Source organism: Oncorhynchus clarkii, chromosome 1, assembly GCF_045791955.1.
Source record: "Oncorhynchus clarkii lewisi isolate Uvic-CL-2024 chromosome 1, UVic_Ocla_1.0, whole genome shotgun sequence".
Taxonomy (NCBI): domain Eukaryota; kingdom Metazoa; phylum Chordata; class Actinopteri; order Salmoniformes; family Salmonidae; genus Oncorhynchus; species Oncorhynchus clarkii.
Genome location: NC_092147.1, coordinates 61,457,382 through 61,475,088, shown reverse-complemented (window position 1 = coordinate 61,475,088; position 17,707 = coordinate 61,457,382). Strand labels below are relative to the sequence as shown.

General features: G+C 43.4%; 2 protein-coding genes across 4 annotated transcripts in view; one reads left to right on the top strand and one right to left on the bottom strand.

Annotated features, from left to right (window-relative positions):
- LOC139410100 (E3 ubiquitin-protein ligase MARCHF5) overlaps positions 1-7,569 on the top strand; it is a 52,538-nt gene extending 44,969 nt beyond the window's left edge. For all 3 annotated transcript variants that reach the window (XM_071155553.1, XM_071155547.1, XM_071155559.1), the window contains exons 5-6: positions 396-562; positions 5,041-7,569. In XM_071155553.1, the coding sequence (XP_071011654.1) occupies positions 396-562; positions 5,041-5,178 (305 nt within the window). In that variant the 3' untranslated portion in view covers positions 5,179-7,569. The remainder of the gene's footprint in view (positions 1-395; positions 563-5,040) is intronic.
- On the bottom strand, positions 7,565-16,459 carry LOC139410123 (insulin-degrading enzyme-like). Its single transcript, XM_071155571.1, has 6 exons — positions 16,272-16,459; positions 15,833-16,105; positions 13,675-13,736; positions 10,288-10,360; positions 10,098-10,165; positions 7,565-9,970 (listed from the first exon to the last, which is right to left on the bottom strand). The coding sequence occupies exons 1-6, from the start codon at positions 16,363-16,365 to the stop codon at positions 9,875-9,877; spliced, it is 666 nt and encodes a 221-aa protein (XP_071011672.1). The 5' UTR covers positions 16,366-16,459; the 3' UTR covers positions 7,565-9,874.
- Positions 16,460-17,707: the final 1,248 nt, after the last annotated feature.

Genomic DNA, 17,707 nt, shown 5'->3' with positions numbered 1-17,707 from the left:
GCGCAGTGTTTGTTGGGGATAAAAGAGTACTACGAGGTGGTCCGTCCGTTGGGGCTGGTGGTGGTGGTGGTGGGTAGGTCCAGTAGAGGGGGGGGGGGTTTCCCACTGATCTCATCAAGGTAGTGATTGGTGCGGGGAGAAACCCGACAACCTTTTCTCTCTCCAGGCTCAGCTTGCTGGGCAAAAGCACTTCTCTACCCCCAGTCGGCTGCCCGAACTAGAGATACCAACTCAAACTGGTACAGACTGATGCATATACTCATCACTTGATGAATGTGCTTTTGTGTGTATTGTGCGGCATATCTAGCTTTGTGAAGATGTATTGGCAAAACATCAACACCCACAATGCACCAAACCCCACCCTTACCCTGCCCCCTCCTCTCGGTCTCTCTCAGGGATTGGGTGTCCAGTGCCTCGTATCCCGGCAGAGGCCAGCCCCCTGGCAGACCACGTGTCAGCCACTAGAATCCTATGTGGCGCTCTGGTCTTTCCCACCATCGCCACCATCGTAGGCAAACTCATGTTCAGCAGCGTCAACTCCAACCTGCAGAGGACCATCCTGGTGGGTAACAAAAACAAACGTGTATGTCATGTCAGTCATACACAAAGAGACTGTGGGCCTGGGTCATTGTAGTTATCTCCTATTTAGTGATTGCAGGGTTTTTGCAATGGCTATACAGTGCATTCGGAAAGTATTCAGACCTCTTGCTTTTTTCCCACATTTTGTTACGTTACAGCCTTTTTCAAAAATGTATTAAATAAAACATTGTCCTCATCAATCTACACACAATACCCCATAATGACCAAGCGAAAACAGGTTACTATTTTTTCCTTCTCACATTTATAAAAAAACAAATACCTTATTTACATAAGTATTCAGACACTTTGCTATTGAGCTCAGGTGCATTCTGTTTCCATTGATAATCCTTCAGATGTTTCTACAACTTGATTGGAGTCCACTTGTTGTAAATTCAATTGATTGGACATGATTTGGAAAAGCACACACCTGTCTATATAAGGTCCCACAGTTGACAGTGCATGTCAGAGAAAGAAAACAAGCCATGAGGTCGAAGGCATTGTCCGTAGAGCTCAGACAGGATTGTGTTGAGGCACAGATCTGGGGAAGGTTACCAAAACATTTCTACAGCATTGAAGGTCCCCAAGAACACAGTGGCCCCCATCATTCTTATATGGAAGAAGTTTGGAACCCCCAATACTTTTCCTAGAGCTGGCCGCCTGGCCAAACTGAGCAATCGGGGGAGAAGGGCCATGGTCAGGGAGGTGACCAAGAGAACCCTATGGTCACTCTGACAGAGCTCCAGAGTTCCTCTGTGGAGATGGGAGAACCTTCCAGAAGGACAACCATCTCTGCAGCACTCCACCAATCAGGGCATTATGGTAGAGTGGCCATACCATGAGAAACAAAATTATCTGGTCTGATGAAACCAAGATTGAACACTTTGGCTTGAATGCCAAGCGTCATGTCTGAAGGAAACCTGGCACCATCCCTACGTTGAAGCATGATGGTGGAAGCATCATGCTGTGGAGGATGTTTTTCAGTGGCAGGGACTGGGAGACCAGTCAGGATTGAGGGAAAGATTAACGGAGCAAAGTACAGATAGTCCCTTGATGAAAACCTGCTCCAGAGCACTCAGGACCTCAGACTGGGGCCCTAAGCACACAGCCAAGACAACGCAGGAGTGGCTTCGGGACAAGTCTCAATGTCCTTGAGTGGCCCAGCCAGAGCCCGGACTTGAACCCGATCGAACATCTCTGGGGTTTCTCCAAGTCTCTCCAAAAACAGGTATTCCTAGCTTGTAGCGTCATACCCAAGAAGACTCAAGGCTGTAATCGCTGCCAAAGGAGCTTCAACAAAGTACTGAGTAATGGGTCTGAACACTTATGTAAATGAAATATTTCGACAAACCTGTTTTTGCTTTGTCATTAGGGGGTATTGTGTGTAGATTGATGAGGGGGAAAAAACATTTGAATCCATTTTTTAATAAGGCTGTAACATAACAAAATGTGGAAAAAGTCGAGGGGTCTGAATACTTTCCGAATGCACTGTACCTATACTATCTCCTCCCTCCTTCTGGCCCATTCTGAGGTAACTATTCCTCAGCCAAGGGGAACTCCCCTACTTTTATTCTAGAACTCATGATTTTAGACCAGGGGTCTTCAACCTTTTCTTGCTGAGGGACCCCCTCCAATGCAAACCGGCGAGACAGGGACCCCCATCATACGTTAGCAAAAAATGTTTTTCCCACATCTTTTCACGTGAATGGTAATGGCAAGGAGAAGTTATCAACATTTTAAAATTAATAGATTTGGCAGAAGTCTCCACATTATAATTGGAAGAGGAAGTGTGAACTCTAACACAGCCTATTAACTAGAAAGGTAACTCCAAACTAGAGGTCGACCGATTATGATTTTTCAACGCCGATACCGATTTATTGGAGGACCAAAAAAGCCGATGCCGATTAATCAGCGTATTTAAAATAAAATAAAAAAATAAAAAAAAGACAATTACAACAATACTGAATATAATACATCAAAATCAATTTAGCCTCAAATAAATAATGACACATGTTTAATTTGGTTTAAATAATGCAAAAAACAAAGTGTTGGAGAAGAAAGTAAAAGTGCAATATGTACCATGTAAGAAAGCTAACGTTTAAATTCCTTGCTCAGAACATGAGAACATATGAAAGCTGGTGGTTCCTTTTAACATGAGTCTTCAATATTCCCAGGTAAGAAGTTTTAGGTTGTAGCTATTTATTATAGGAATTATAGGACTATTTCCCTCTACCATTTGTATTTCATTAACCTTTTGACTATTGGATGTTCTTATATGCACTTTAGTATTGCCAGTGTAACAGTATAGCTTCCGTCCCTCTCCTCGCTCCTACCTGGGATCGAATCAGAAACACATCGACAACAGCCACCCTCAAAGCAGCGTTACCCATGCAGAGCAAGAGGAATAACTACTCCAAGTCTCAGAGCGAGTGACGTTTGAGACGCTATTAGCGGTGCGCACACCGCTAACTAGCTAGCCATTTCACATTGGTTACACCAGCCTAATCTCAGGAGTTGATAGGCTTGAAGTCACAAACAGCGCAATGATCGACGCACAACGAAGAGCTGCTGGCAAAATGCACGAAAGTGCTGTTTGAATGAATGCTTACGAGCCTGCGGCTGCCTACCACCGCTCAGTCAGATACTTGTATGCTCTGTCAGATTATATGCAACGCAAGACACGCTAGATAAACTAGTAATATCATCAACCATGTGTAGTTAACTAGTGATTTATGATTGATTGATTGTTTTTTATAAAATAAGTTTAATGCTAGCTAGCAACTTACCATGGCTTACTGCATTCGCGTAACAGGCAGTCTCCTTGTGGAGTGCAACGAGAGGCAGGTGTTTATAGCATTGGACTAGTTACTGTAAGGTTGCAACAATCTTGCAACCTTACAGTTAACGAGACTGATCCCCCAAGCTGACAAGGTGAAAATCTGTCGTTCTGACCCTGAACGAGGCAGTTAACCCACCGTTCCTAGGCCGTCATTGAAAATAAGAATGTGTTCTTAACTGATTTGCCTAGTTAAATAAAGGTGTAAAAAATACAGATTTCCGATTGAAAACTTGAAATCGGCCCTATTTAATCGGCCATTCCGATTAATCGGTCGACCTCTACTCCAAACACATTTTTGCTAAGAGCAGCTGTTTAGTTTGTTAAACAAAGGTTAGCCATGTGTTGGCAAAAATGTATGTCCAAGTCAAGAAAGCTTACCAGCAGCCAGCGGGAATTGCCACACTGATAGCCTATCCACGGGTGCTTTTTCAAAGTTGAATTGCCTCCAATGAGTGTAATTTGCGAGAAATGCAGTGAAGTTGACATCATTAGAAATTATATTCTCCTCTTCTACTGTAGGTATGTAATTCAAAATGTGTTTATTCTGTTGCTAGCAATATTCATACCAAAAATAACGTTTTATATACACTGAATAGAAATATGAATGGGTCCAACATGTAAAGTGTTGGTCCCATGTTTGAAATTTGAAATTGAAGTTGAAATTTAAAAAATCCCAGAAATGTTGTGCATAAATTTGTTTACATCCCTGTTAGTGAGAATTTATCCTTTTCCATCCACCTGACAGGTGTGACATATCAAGAAGCACGATCATTACATAGGTGCACCTTGTGCTAGAGACAGTAAAAGGCCACTCTAAAATGTTCAGTTTTGTCACACAATGCCACAGATGTCTCACGTTTTGAGGGAGTGTGCAATTGACTGCAGGAATGACCACCAATTGAATGTTAATTTCTCTAAGCTGCCTCCAATGTCGTTTTAGAGAATTTTGCAGTACGTGTAACCACGCCAGCCCAGGACTTCCACATCCGGCTTTTCCCCCTTGTGGGATCGTCTGGGGGTGCTGAGGAGTATTTCTGTCTGTAATAAAGCCCCTTTGTGGGGGAAAACTCAATCTGATTGGCTGGCCCTGGCTCCCCAAATCCCACCCATGGCTGCACCCCTGCCCATGCATGTGAAATCCATGGATTAGGGCCTAATTCATTCATTTCAATTGACTGATTTCCTTATGAAATGTAACTCAGTAAAATATTTGAATGTTGTGTTTTATATTTTTGCGGACCCTCTGCAGCACCCCCAGTTGAATACCCTTGTTTTAGACACACACTCACACACCTGAGAGTGCGCTTCCAGCCAGGCAACCAAAGTGGCAGGGCTTGTCTGTTATATGACCTGTGCTTCCCCTTCTGGACATTCCGTCTCCTCTGCCCCACACAGACCCTCACAATCAGGTTCCCTTTAACCCCCTAAGGTCGATGTCTGCACCCCCGCAGAAATCTAATTAGCATAAATTCAACAAAATGGCAGTTTAAGCTAGAGATGTATCTCAATCCGCCTATGTCGCACTTCCGCATCTGTGGTGAGAGGTGAGAGCTAGAGCGGTGTTTGTCAGACCTCAAGACTCCATCCCTCACCCTGACCTTTTGTTCTTTGTGTCCTGTCTGCAGGGTGGGATTGCGTTTGTGGCCGTCAAGGGAGCGTTTAAGGTGTACTTCAAACAGCAGCAGTACCAGAGGCAAGCCCACCGCAAGATCCTCAACTTCCCCGAGGCAGAGGAAGCCTGGACAGACAGACAGACACACTGACACAAAGGGGGAGTGGGTGGAGCGGAACAGTGAACTCTGAGCAGGAACACTGTCGGACAGACACAGGGATCATTGCTGCCCCCTACCTCTTGTACCCCTCTGAGCAGCCTCGCCTCACATTCTGTTTCTGCTCTCTGCAGAGTCATTGTCCTATGCTGCTGACATTTGTGCTGTATGACTATCGCCATGATCTGTTGCGTTTTTAAAACACGTAGACTAATACAGACATGCGCGGACGCAGACACACACACTTATGCATATTGCACACAGGAATGTGACTGCCGCACTGCAGTAGCGAGTTGAGTATTTTTTTTTTACATAACCAGCGCTTGCTTATTTTAAGAAATCTGGGACAGGTGTAATTATTAGGCAGGAAAGTTTTAGAAATAAATTGCCAATGTGAACGGTTTGAGGAATATTGCTTTCCTGTGTTTTCAGAGAAATAAGAATAAAGTATCTTTATCACTAAGAGATTATTATTTGAAGGAACATCTTGCCTGCTGCTCTCTTCAGACATTGCCACTCATGTTTCCATTGGTGAAAATGCATAGTCATCATTCATCTATTTTAGAAGCATAGTACGAACCTCATGAAAGTGTGATTGTCTGTACATATTTCATTTATTCTGCAATTGCTGTATCGGATTCTACCTTTGAGGGTGTTTTTTACTCGTATGCCTCAAGTGTTCCCACTAATTCAATTTTTAGTTATTTAATAACAAAAGAGGGAAGGCCATAATCGACACGGGCATCTTACACCCTGATGCAAGAGGCCCTGTGGCAGAACATGGCATTACCTCATGAGGAGCTACGAACATGGGAGGAGGGAGACTGGCCTAGACTTCCTGTTCTTCAGTGGACTGACCATCTCGATGTCCGAACCCTCCTATCGGCTGCACTGACTATTCTCAGCCTCATCCATTTCAACCTGGTAATGCACTGATTTCAGGTTGGAGCCTGCTACATTATGCAGAGTCCGGACAAGGTCAAGTCAGAGACAGAGAAAATATAAAGAGACAAAGACATGTTCCACCAGTGAAGTCTGAGAACCCAACTATCACCCTGATTACCGCCCTTCTATCCGAGAGCAAAAGCAAACCTGATGCTGATTTCTACATCAAACAAGCATGTCTGTCGGATGATGAAAGGTGGCAGCTATCCCAGATGTTGGACGTGAACAGTGAGGTCTGTACTCTTACACTCGGCCGTACAACCGTCTTCAAACACAAAATCTATACCCGGCATGAGGTCCCCATTAAGCAGCGTCCCTACAGGCTGTCCCCCGCCAAACAGGCAATTCTCAATGAACAGCTCAAAAGCATGTTGGAGAATGGAATTGTGGAACCTTCTTTTTCCGGATGGGCTTCTCCGGTTGTCCTGATTCCTAAGAAAGATGGTGGATATCGATTCTGTGTGGACTACAGGAAGCCGAATGCCATAACAGAAAGTGATGCCTACCCTCTACCAAACATAAATGACATACTGGAATCTCTGGCAGGAGCATCCATCTTTAGTAATCTGGATCTGAACAGTGGCTATTGGCAGGTGTCAATGGATCACGCTAGTCAGGACAAGACTGCCTTTGTCACCCCTGCTGGTTTGTACTCCTTCAAAGTCATGCCTTTTTGGTTTGAAGAATGCTCCATCAAACTTTGTTAATTTGTGACCCTACAGGTCACTTCTATTTTTTTCTTATGAAATACCCAATCAGTGCACAGATGTCTTCTACTCCATGGGATGAGAGCGAATTCAATGTGCAAGCGGCTCATATCTTTTAACCTAAATCACAATACGCCACATAATTCCTTGCTAAAAACCAGATTTATTTTTGTGCATTTGCCTCAAGGCAGTTGTAGAACCATATACAGGTGGTCTAAGCTGCTGCCTCCGGAACACATACACCATGGGTTTGAATCTGGTCCACTGCTATTTGTAGCAACTCTCCATCTATCTTGTCCAATAAACAAATGTGAGAACTGTCCCACTCCTTAAATCTAATGGTGTGAAAAAGGCATGCTATAAACCAACCACTAGAATATTAATTTAGCATGGTAGATGGATGTAATCTCTGGTCAGCTCAGCTTTTAAATTCACTGTAAAGAAAATGTATTGTGACTTAAATTGAATTTATAGTTTCATGGTAGATTATAAATGTATTTTTTTTAACCTTGAAGTGGATGTGTTGAGTCTATTCTAAGGTCCAGATGCACACTGTAGGACAGATTCAATCAATTCCTTAGACATGAACAAGGGGCTACTATGGCTGTAAAACAGCTTGAATGAACCACCATTTCGTAGCATGTTGATGTATAGCGTGATCTTCGGAGGCAGCTATATCTGGGATACAAATCCTGCGTTGACATTTCAATAACAGACAACTATTTGTTCCAGTATACAGTGATTTATTAGATAAACACAGGAGAAAATGTAAGACTTAAGCACTCCTGCATTACTGAGCCCTGAACGTCTGCAGTAACTCAACCAGCCAATTTACAGCAGTGTCCACTGAACCGCCTTCCATTTGATCAGGCTGGTATTCAGTAGGGCACAGCGTAGCAAAATATTTTGCAACAAAATCAAAACAAGCATTTATCAGACAAGTTCAGGTAGTCCCTCTGTTTGGTGCCTAATGAATGCAACCCAGTATCGCAAAATGAACCTGCACAGTTATTCCCATTTTTGAGTGTATACGGATTACTTATGAAAACTGCTTGGTTTCCCCCTAAATACATTAGCAAGCAATGATTACTGGTTGCAAGAGACTGTTATTCCTACCAAAGGAACACAGCCTGCAGGTCAGTTATTGGTCCCTACCATTGTAAGGTAAGCACTGAACAAACCAGTGGAATTCAAGGGAATGTTAGGTATTTCAGTATACAGCTGTACTTCCTTTAGAAAAAAGTTTGAACATAAATCCATAAGAAATATTAGTTTCTACCTTGTGGTAAAACACATTACGTTGACCTTAGTTGATATATAGGCCTGAGAACATATGGGAGACATTTGCTGTATCAAAGAGTGGTTGACGCCAGCAGTGGTTTGACTTGGCAAGGCTTGTTAACACCTGAGAGACTAGGCCATGGTATAGAGACAGACATGGCACTGACATGAGTACTATCCATGCATCACATGCCACTTCCACCTTTCAGTGTGTCCATTAGGCTGGATGAGAGCAAGGACTCAAGAATGCAGTGTCCCCCACTTCTACGTAACAGTACAGAGGCCATTAGTGTGTTTAAAGCCACACTACTCTCAGGTTCCCCAGTTTATTGCTTAGTGAGAAGTGCATATTGAGAAACACAGGCCCGACTACACCTTCACCCTCCATACATAGGCCTCTATTGAAACACTTCAGACAAAATATGATTTTAAAGGGTGTCCTGAGAAAAGACTAAATCTGTTTACCCCACCAGACAATCTATAGCAGTCCTTTGTTTATCTGAAGGATAGCATCTTTAAGATTAAAATGACCCCAATCCTGACCAACAGAGGCAAAGTGCAGTTGGCTGGCTGTCAAAGTCCAGACACTGCTGTGATATGTGCATCCATTGGTCCAGATTGGTAGTAGACCATCCCCCACCCCCTTTTAAAAAGGTACAACCTTTGTCTCAAATGGAGAAAGATGGGGACGGGGGGACGGGGGGGGGGGGGAACAGACGGACACCTATGCAATAAATCACCAGTCGAACACAATTCAGATTAAAGTATTAACAAGCATAAAAGCTATAAAAAGAAAAATGTATAACTCCAAACAAGTAATTAACATAAATGACAGACATTTAAATATGTTTATTTTTCTTCAATCTCAAATAAAAGCAAACGATTAGAGGGACCCTGAGATGATGCTTGGATAATACAACCCTATAGAGCACTAGTTCAAAAGAAAAGCTTCATGGGACACCTCTCCACCAAATGGGCCCTGACATTTTACCAGTTAAAAAATAAATAGTCAGATCTCAAAACCTGTACATCATGGATTAAAACAGAATCGTTTCCATAAGGCTGATCAACTGAAATGGTGTCCAAAATAGTGTGTTTCACATTCATCTTATTTAAACACAGTCTTTGTGATATCAACTCAGGGAGTTGTCACTGTGCCTTGATGCGTCGCACGTGTACATAAGAAAGTATGTGTCCGGCGTGTCTAAAATGATATTATGTACACCCTTTGCAGAGCTATCCTCCTACACCTCAAAAGCTTCACATAATCATCATTAACCAACAGTTTACTCTCACCACAGCCGCATGTCCTTGTGGCTAAATCAACTAAAAACACTTCCATTATAAAGTGTCAAGGGGTACTTGTACTGGTTTACAGGGTTCCCGGCCTTGTGGTTGTTTAAGTTATTACTATTCCTCTATAATAGGAGCCCTGCTTCAACATTCTATACATTTTTGCGAATGTGTGTTGGTGGGGTTTTCCATGAGACTAAAATTGTGTGTCCTCTACTCTTACACGGAGCTATGATGAGATCCACAGCCAAGTTGTGGGAATCAAACACATTTCCAAGTGCCTCCTAGTAGCCTCCAGCCTACCACACACAGATACACACACATGCAGGCTTAGTCAGATGAGTGTGTTCCTGACTCCTGTTGCCTGGGGGGACAGAGTGGGGGGGACAGAGTGGGGAGGACAGAGCAGGGCACCCCCCACCACAGTGCTCCCATGCTGCTCTGGGGGCAGGGCTGCCCGATCCTCACAGTTTGGCAGCCATGAAATTGATGTGGGGCTTGGCCAGGGGAAAGAGGGGAAGGCTCCTCTTGAACTCGGTCATGTCCTGGACCAACGTAGGCTGTACACAGAGGGACAGGTCAGTGTATTACAGACGTTAACACATCACCCAAAAAGTTACATAATTCTTCTAATTCTCCATCACAGACGCACTCTCCTCCTGTGTTATAAAAGGATGACTACATTACCTGTGGCAAGGAGGGGGCAGGGACCAGGTTTACGTCATTCTGGGCAGGGAACTCGCCCACGACTGGGCCTAAACAAAAGGACAGAGACATTTAAACAACTGTTAAAAACAGTCAAAGCAACACATTCACACTGACAAACTGAACTTCTATCCCCCCAACAAAAACTCTCCATCACTTGTACAGTACTCACAGGAGTCCATCTCCCTAGACAGGACATGCACAGACACCTTGTGCCTTTTGGGTGCATCCACAGCCAACAGATCCTACAGAGAGAGAGAGACAAGAGTTAGATAGACACAGAGAAGAGACGGCATTTAATTGAAGTCACTGTCTGCGAAAAATGTATTATAATGGGGTGAAGAAAGTTTCCAGTCTCCTACATCGGAACAAAGTGGATTCCACAGTCATAAATCTGTGGAGGGGGGGGGCGGGTATGGTGAAATGTATTACACAATGAAAATATTCTGCATGGGGCCTGTGTTGCTTCTGCTGAGGTAGAAATATGGGAAGTCTCATTGCTTCGCTATCCTTGGTCCCCTTATCCTCTTGAAACACCACCCTGACCCTTGTTATGGTTGTGGATCAGTGCAGTTTAAGATAAGGTAGGACAATTTATTTTCATGAGCATGGCCTTATTTCTATTACAGCATATTGGTTAACTGTCATTCATATTTCATTCACCCAGTTCAATGTAAAAGTGATAGGTTTAGGCTACTACATGATACTCAATTTCCCTATACCCATCAGGTTGCTACAACATTTCAAGAGGTCGAGGAAAAAAAAAAAGAGGTATCAGATTCAATACCATCTTGCACACTCTTGCCTGCATCTAGCTGATCAAGGGTGTAATCATTAGTTCAACAGTTTCAAACTAGAGTTTCTATTGGACAAATTCATGCATGTTTATCCCCGTTTCGTTCCATTTGCTTCCATTTAAGAAACTTTTCCCCACAGAATCGGCAGAATGAATACACCCCTGGTCACACGTAAACACAGTTCACTTTCATAGCATCAAAGGTTGCATCCATTCACATCTTTATGCGCTCTCCTCTCACCTGTTCCCTTTGCTTTTGGACTTTAATGCAACAGCTGTATGTGACCAGACGAAAAAAACCTTTCGAAGCCAAACCATATCATAACCGCTACCCACAACTTTGGGCTCCCCGAGGAGCGCAGCAGTCTACGGCACTGCATCGCAGTGCAAAAGGCATCACTACAGACCCTGGTTCGATTCCAGGCTGTATCACATCTGGCCGTGATTGGGAGTCCCTTGGGGCGGCGCATAATTGGCCCAGCGTCGTCCGGGTTTGGTTGGGGTAGGCCGTAAGTGTAAATAAGAATTTGTCCTTTACTTGTTATGGCTGCAATCCCACTAACGGGACAAGTGTCATCAACAACCGCTGAATAGCATAGCGCTACATGCAATAAATATTACTATAAATATTTATATTCATGAAATCACAAGTGCAATATAGGAAAACACAGCTTAGCCTTTTGTTAATCCACCTGTCGTGTCAGATTTTGAAATGATGCTTTACAGCGAAAGCAATCCAAGCGTTTGTGTAAATTTATCGATCGCACAACAAAACATTAAGTACACTTAGCATCAGGTAGCTTGGTCACAAAAATCAGAAAAGCAATCAAATTAATTGTTTACCTTTGATGATCTTCGGATGTTTTCACTCACGAGACTCCCAGTTACACAAATGTTCCTTTTGTTCCAAAAATATTATTTTTATATCCAAAATACCTCAGTTTGTTTGCCGCGTTATGTTAAGCAATTCCACAGGAAAGAGCGGTCAAGACAACGCAGACGAAAATTCCAAATAGTTTCCATAATGTCCACAGAAACATGTCAAACGTTTTTTATAATCAATCCTCAGGTTGTTTTTAAAATATATAATCAATAATATATCAACCGCAAATGTCTTTCACAGTAGGAGAGGGAAAAGCAATACCTATCCAAACTCTGTTGCGCGAGCAAAACTCATATGACCACTTGACGCGATGTTATCGTTCTGGCTCATTTTTCAAAATAAAAGCCTGAACCAAGTCTGAAGACTGTTGACACCTTGAGGAAGCGATAGGAAAAGGAATCTGGTTCATATCCAGCAAAGGGAGGCTATGGAACATGGAGTTTTCAAAATAGAAGCCACTTCCTGTTTTGATTTTCCTCAGGGTTTCTCCTGCAATATCAGTTCTGTTATACTCTCAGACAATATTTTGACAGTTTTGGAAACTTTAGAGTGTTTTCTATCCAATAATAATAATATGCATATTATTAGCAACTGAGACTGAGAAGCTGGCCGTTTACTATGGGCACCTTTTCATCCAAGCTACTCAATACTGCCCCTGCAGCCATAAAAAGTTAACTGACTTGCCTAGTTAAATAAAGAAATTACATTGTTGTCACCATATTAGCTAAAGTAATGTCATAGTCAACATAGCTAATAGAACTAACGCATTAGTAAACCCGCTACAATCATGCAGCAACGTTAGGGAAAAGGGGAATACCTAGTCAGTTGTACAACTAAATGCCTTCAACTGAAATGTGTCTTCTGCATTTAACCCAACCCCTCTGAATCAGAGAGGTGCGGAGGGCTGCCTTAATTGACACCCACGTCTTCGGCACCGGGGAAGTGGGTTAACTGCCTTGCTCAGGGTCAGAACGACAGATTTTTTACCTTGTCAGCTCGGCGATTCGATCCAGCAATCTTTCAGTTACTGGCCGAACGCTCTAACCACTAGGCTACCTGCCGCCCCGGTACAATGTACAGTCAAGTAAGAAGTTTAGAACTTACACCGGCAGGCCCCAGTGGCAATAAATAAGTCAAACCAAAAGCTTACCTTGACTTGGAAGAGTTCCAGTGTTGTGTTGGATAGTCATAGCCAGCTAGCTAACATAGTATCCCTCTGTTTGAGCAGGGTGTTTTAGTAGGCTAACTGCATTTGCTAGTTAAGTGAAAGAGAAATATAGCTCTTGCTTCTCGTTCATTTTGGAAGAAATTAGTTCAAAACAGTTCTACTATTGTCTCTCTCTGAGTCAACTAACAAACTGCAGTGCTAGCTAGCTGTAGCTTATGCTTTCAGTACTAGATTCATTATCTGATTCTTCGATTGGGTGGACAACACGTCAGTTCATGCAGCAAGAGCTCTGATGGGTCGGAGGACATCCTCCAGAAGTTGTCGTAATTACTGTGTAAGTCTATAGGGGGTGCTGTTGAGGCTACTGTAGACCTTCATCGCAAAACAGTGTGTCTTAATCAATTATTTGGTGGAGTGAATATATTTAGTATAGTTTGATCTAAAAAGGCTAACTTTTCAAATGTTTTTGTTTTGTTGTATGAAATTCACTGAGGATGGTCCTCCCCTTCCTCCTCTAAGGAGCCTCCACTGTTGTGGATATTCTGTGAGCACAGCATACCGTGTCAGCGTAACCTCTACAGCTATGAATAGAACCAGGACGTGGATAAGAGTGGTGGAGGGTTCTAAATGAAACAAGGTGCCATCTTTCAGGGAGGACAGATTGAACAACACACCGGAATGCAGAAGATGGATGAGCAGCTACTATACTCACCCGGTAGAACTGCATGATGTTTTCTTTCGTCAATGTCTTCAGATAGGCCACTTCAATGTTATCTAGAAAACAACAGGAAACACTTTGGACTAAAGGTTGATGATTTGAGATATCCCGCAATATGTTTTGCGCTAGTTGGCTGTACCTGCACCAAAATTACAGTATTTTTCCTTCATAGCTTGTTCTCCATCTTCATAAGTGGGCAGCTAATTTGATTTCAGGACTTTTATTTTCTAATGGCTCTCTCGTCACTCTGCAGCAGACATATAGTGAGCCATATGTTTGGAACGTCGAAATCGCACTAAAATCACAGTATTGAATTGCAATACATATCGTATCGTCACCTAAGTATTGTGATAATGAGGTCCGTAGTAATTTCACTTTCGTAGTCAAAAAGCCAGATCTACCACTCATTTGTTTTCAACTACTTAAATTTAACCAAATTAAAAAGTTCTGCAGGAATGAGGTTTGTGCAGTAGGCCTAATGCATATTGGCTATATGCCTGGCAATATTGTTCTTCTCAAACCATTTTATAATGAACAAACTCTACGCGAAAGCGATGTCACGCTGCATGATGCAAATGGTGGTCACACCAGATACTGACTGGTTCTCATCCACGCACTTACATTTTTTTTTACATCATCTGTATTCCCAGTCAAGAGGAAACAATTGATTAGGGCCTAATGAATTTATTTCAGTTGACTGATTTCCTGATATAAACTAACTCAGTAAAATCTTTGAAATTGTTGCGTTTATATTTTTGTTCAGTGTATATTTAAAAACTCAAGCTTTGATGACAAACTATATCAGTTGGTGTAGCACTTGTGAGGCGCAGCAGAGCATAAATTGAAATAATTTGCTAATAATTTGCTTTTTTATTTTACTGGACTGATGTTTCCTGCATCTGATGGTCATGGTGCTTTCAAGACAACTGGGAACTCGGAAACAAACAAGGTAAAATCATGACGTCAGTGATCTTCAAGTTGGAGCTCTCGAAATATGAGTTTCAGACTTGGAATGACGTGAGTTGGATGACCGTTCAAAAGAAAAAAAATCCCCAGTCGGATATCATTTTTTCCCCCGCAGAGTTCCCAGTTGTCTTGAACGCACTGAAGTCCGATGTCTAAAGTTAGCAGTTGTTTTAAACACGGCATTAGTCTCAGCGAGGGAGGGAAAGAGCAGCAGAGGGTCAGCCTCTCATGGTCCCTGCTCTCTCCTTCCAGTGAGACTGACCAGAGAGAGGGGACACCGTCTTCCACCTTCCACATGTAGGCTAGTATCAAACCTTGCTGGATGCTATAGGCACAGTGATTTGAGCAGTAGACGCACTCGATTTAGCCACAGATCTTCCGATTCACCGGGTAGGCGGAGTTTGTCTTTTCATACAAATAAAAAGGTTCAAAAATACCTACTGGTGCGCAGGGCTTCTGAATCAAGTGCACCTACCGCCAACTGCGCAACACAATTTTGTTATTTTTTATAAAAGGAGCGCAAGCATTTATCGTTGGCTTTTCTACAGAAATGTTGTGACTAGAAATGCCTTGAAGATTGACCAGTTGACAGTGATCGACCGGTTGGTGACCAAGGCCCTACAGGGTCACCAGCCACCCCTACTGTACAATGTCCCACTATTGGCAAGGCTCCACTTTCTATCATGACATTAGTGGTGACAGTTGCTGCCCTGTCTTCTCCCATCCTCCTTCCCTCTAACAATGAGAACATTGTTTTCATCACTTCTCCCTACTAAGAGTTCTGGATCGAGGTTTACGGCAGATTACCAGCAAATCAGCCCATTACAATCCATAATAGCACTCAGGAGATGCTGCTTGGGCGAGGTGTGCTCCAGGAGTTTATTCTGGGGCCTAATCGTTGCCAATTTCTGCGGCGAAAACATCCTTCCTTTCCCTCTGGGATCCTCCAGAATGTCAATATAAAAATGTCAATATAAATAAATGCATATTTCATTCAAAACCCCTATCCATATAAAAAGGCCTCCTAGCAGTTATAATATGAGGATGAGGAGGAATACCAATTTAGTCGACACCATCTACGCAAACTCCCCACAGATATCACTTGGAAAAAGCTCTTAGGCCTCCAGACCAGGTAAAGGAAAGGGTGTGTATGTGCGTGTTGCTCATTGTGTCTGCACATGCTCACCCCTGTCGAAGTTGTACTGCTGAGAGATGATCTCCCCCCAGTACTTGGCGCACTCAGCGGCCAGCTTCTTGGGCTTGTCCAGGCGGCGGATGGCCAGGGCCTGGATGTGTTTCTGGAAGGCCTCGTCGTTCATTTCCTCCACAGACATCTCCATGGCTTTTAGGAATGCCTCCACCCGGCTCTCCAGGTAGTGGGGGGCCTTCTCCGACTGGATGATGAAGCGCAGGCCCTGGACCCCGTTAGCGCGCCGCGGACCGCTAAACACTATGTACCCTGAGGAGAGAGAAAGTCAAACAATTCACTGTAAATTCTGGAAAGTGTTTATGTTTAACTGCACACAGTCTACTGTCCCCTTTTCACTGCAGGGTTTTGAGTTCAACTGTATTTGAGTACTTTACAAGATACCAGTCTCCACTTGAGTGTGTGTGCGTGGTCTTACCCAACTGTTCCTTGGTGCGCAGTGTGTTGAAGCAAGGCTCAGAGATGATCTGGCAGAAGAGCTCCAGCAGCATGTTGTCGTGGGTTGTCTGCATGTCTGTCTGGTAGTAGATTTCTATGCCACAGTTGTTGTGCACCTCGTTCCTCTGCTGGTACACATACCAGCCACCTGGAAGGCACAGACAGCAGGGTCATAGTCATTAGGGCACATAATGGAAAAGGTTTCAAAATGTTTTGCAAGGGGGGAAAAAAAACAAGAGTTTCTTATTGGACAAGTCCAGGTAGTACATCCCTGTTTCAGTCAATTTTGTGCCTAACAAATACTCAGTGGACAGTTTATTAGGTACACCACCCCGTTCACAAAAATAGTTATCCTGCAGAGAGTAAGTCACGTGACCATGGCTTGCTATATAAAGCATGCAGACAGGCATCCAGTTACTGTATGATTGAATGTTAGAATGGGAAAAACATGTGATCTAAGAGACTTTGAGCGTGGTATGGTTGACGGTGCCAGGCGCGCCGGGTCCAGTATCTCAGAAATGACCGGCCTCCTTCCTGGGCTTTTCACGCATGACAGTCTAGGGTTTACCAAGAATGGTGCGTCAAACAAAAAACATTCACTCAGCGACCACAAACAGGCAAATTAAGACGCAGTACAACAGTGGTGTGCAGAACGGCATCTCGGAATGCATAACTAATCCGTCCTTGTTACGGATGGGCTATTGCAGCAGACGACCACACCGGGTTCCACTCCTATCAGCTAAAAACAAGAGGAAGTGGGTCCAGCAGGCATGCAATCACCAACACAATTAATTGAGTGTCGCCTAGGCCAACAAATCCCAGTTCCTCGAGTTATGCTGATGGCAGTCAGGATTTGGCATAAACAGCATGAGTCCATGGCCCATCCTGCCTGGTGTCAACTGTACAGGCTGGTGGCGTAATGGTGTAGGGAATGTTTTCCTGGCACACGTTAGGCCAATTGAGCAATGTGGCCGTGCCGCGAAGAATTCAGACTGTTATGGAGGCAAGGGGGAGGTCAGACCCAGTACAGATTGGTGTACCTAATAAACTGGCCACAGTGTATATGACCCAGGGTTTATACACATACTGTAGCATCAATCTTCAACACACACACATGTACTAACCATGCAATACAGCTCATCCAAATACTGTATAATGCTGCAGGCGCAACTCAGCAAACGGCTTAACTGTAAATATACAATTACTAAAGAACGTGTTTGGATAGATTTAAAAAGCATAATACAGGAACGTTATATATAGAGTTCAGCTAGAGGACAGAGGACACTCTCCAGTCTCCAGACAGGAGAGACTTAGCCAACATCACACTTTTTGCTGAGTGGCTGTGAATAGGCGTGTTAAAAGCTTTTCATTGGAACTTTCATCCAAATGAACTCAGCACATCCCGGGGGGGTTTTG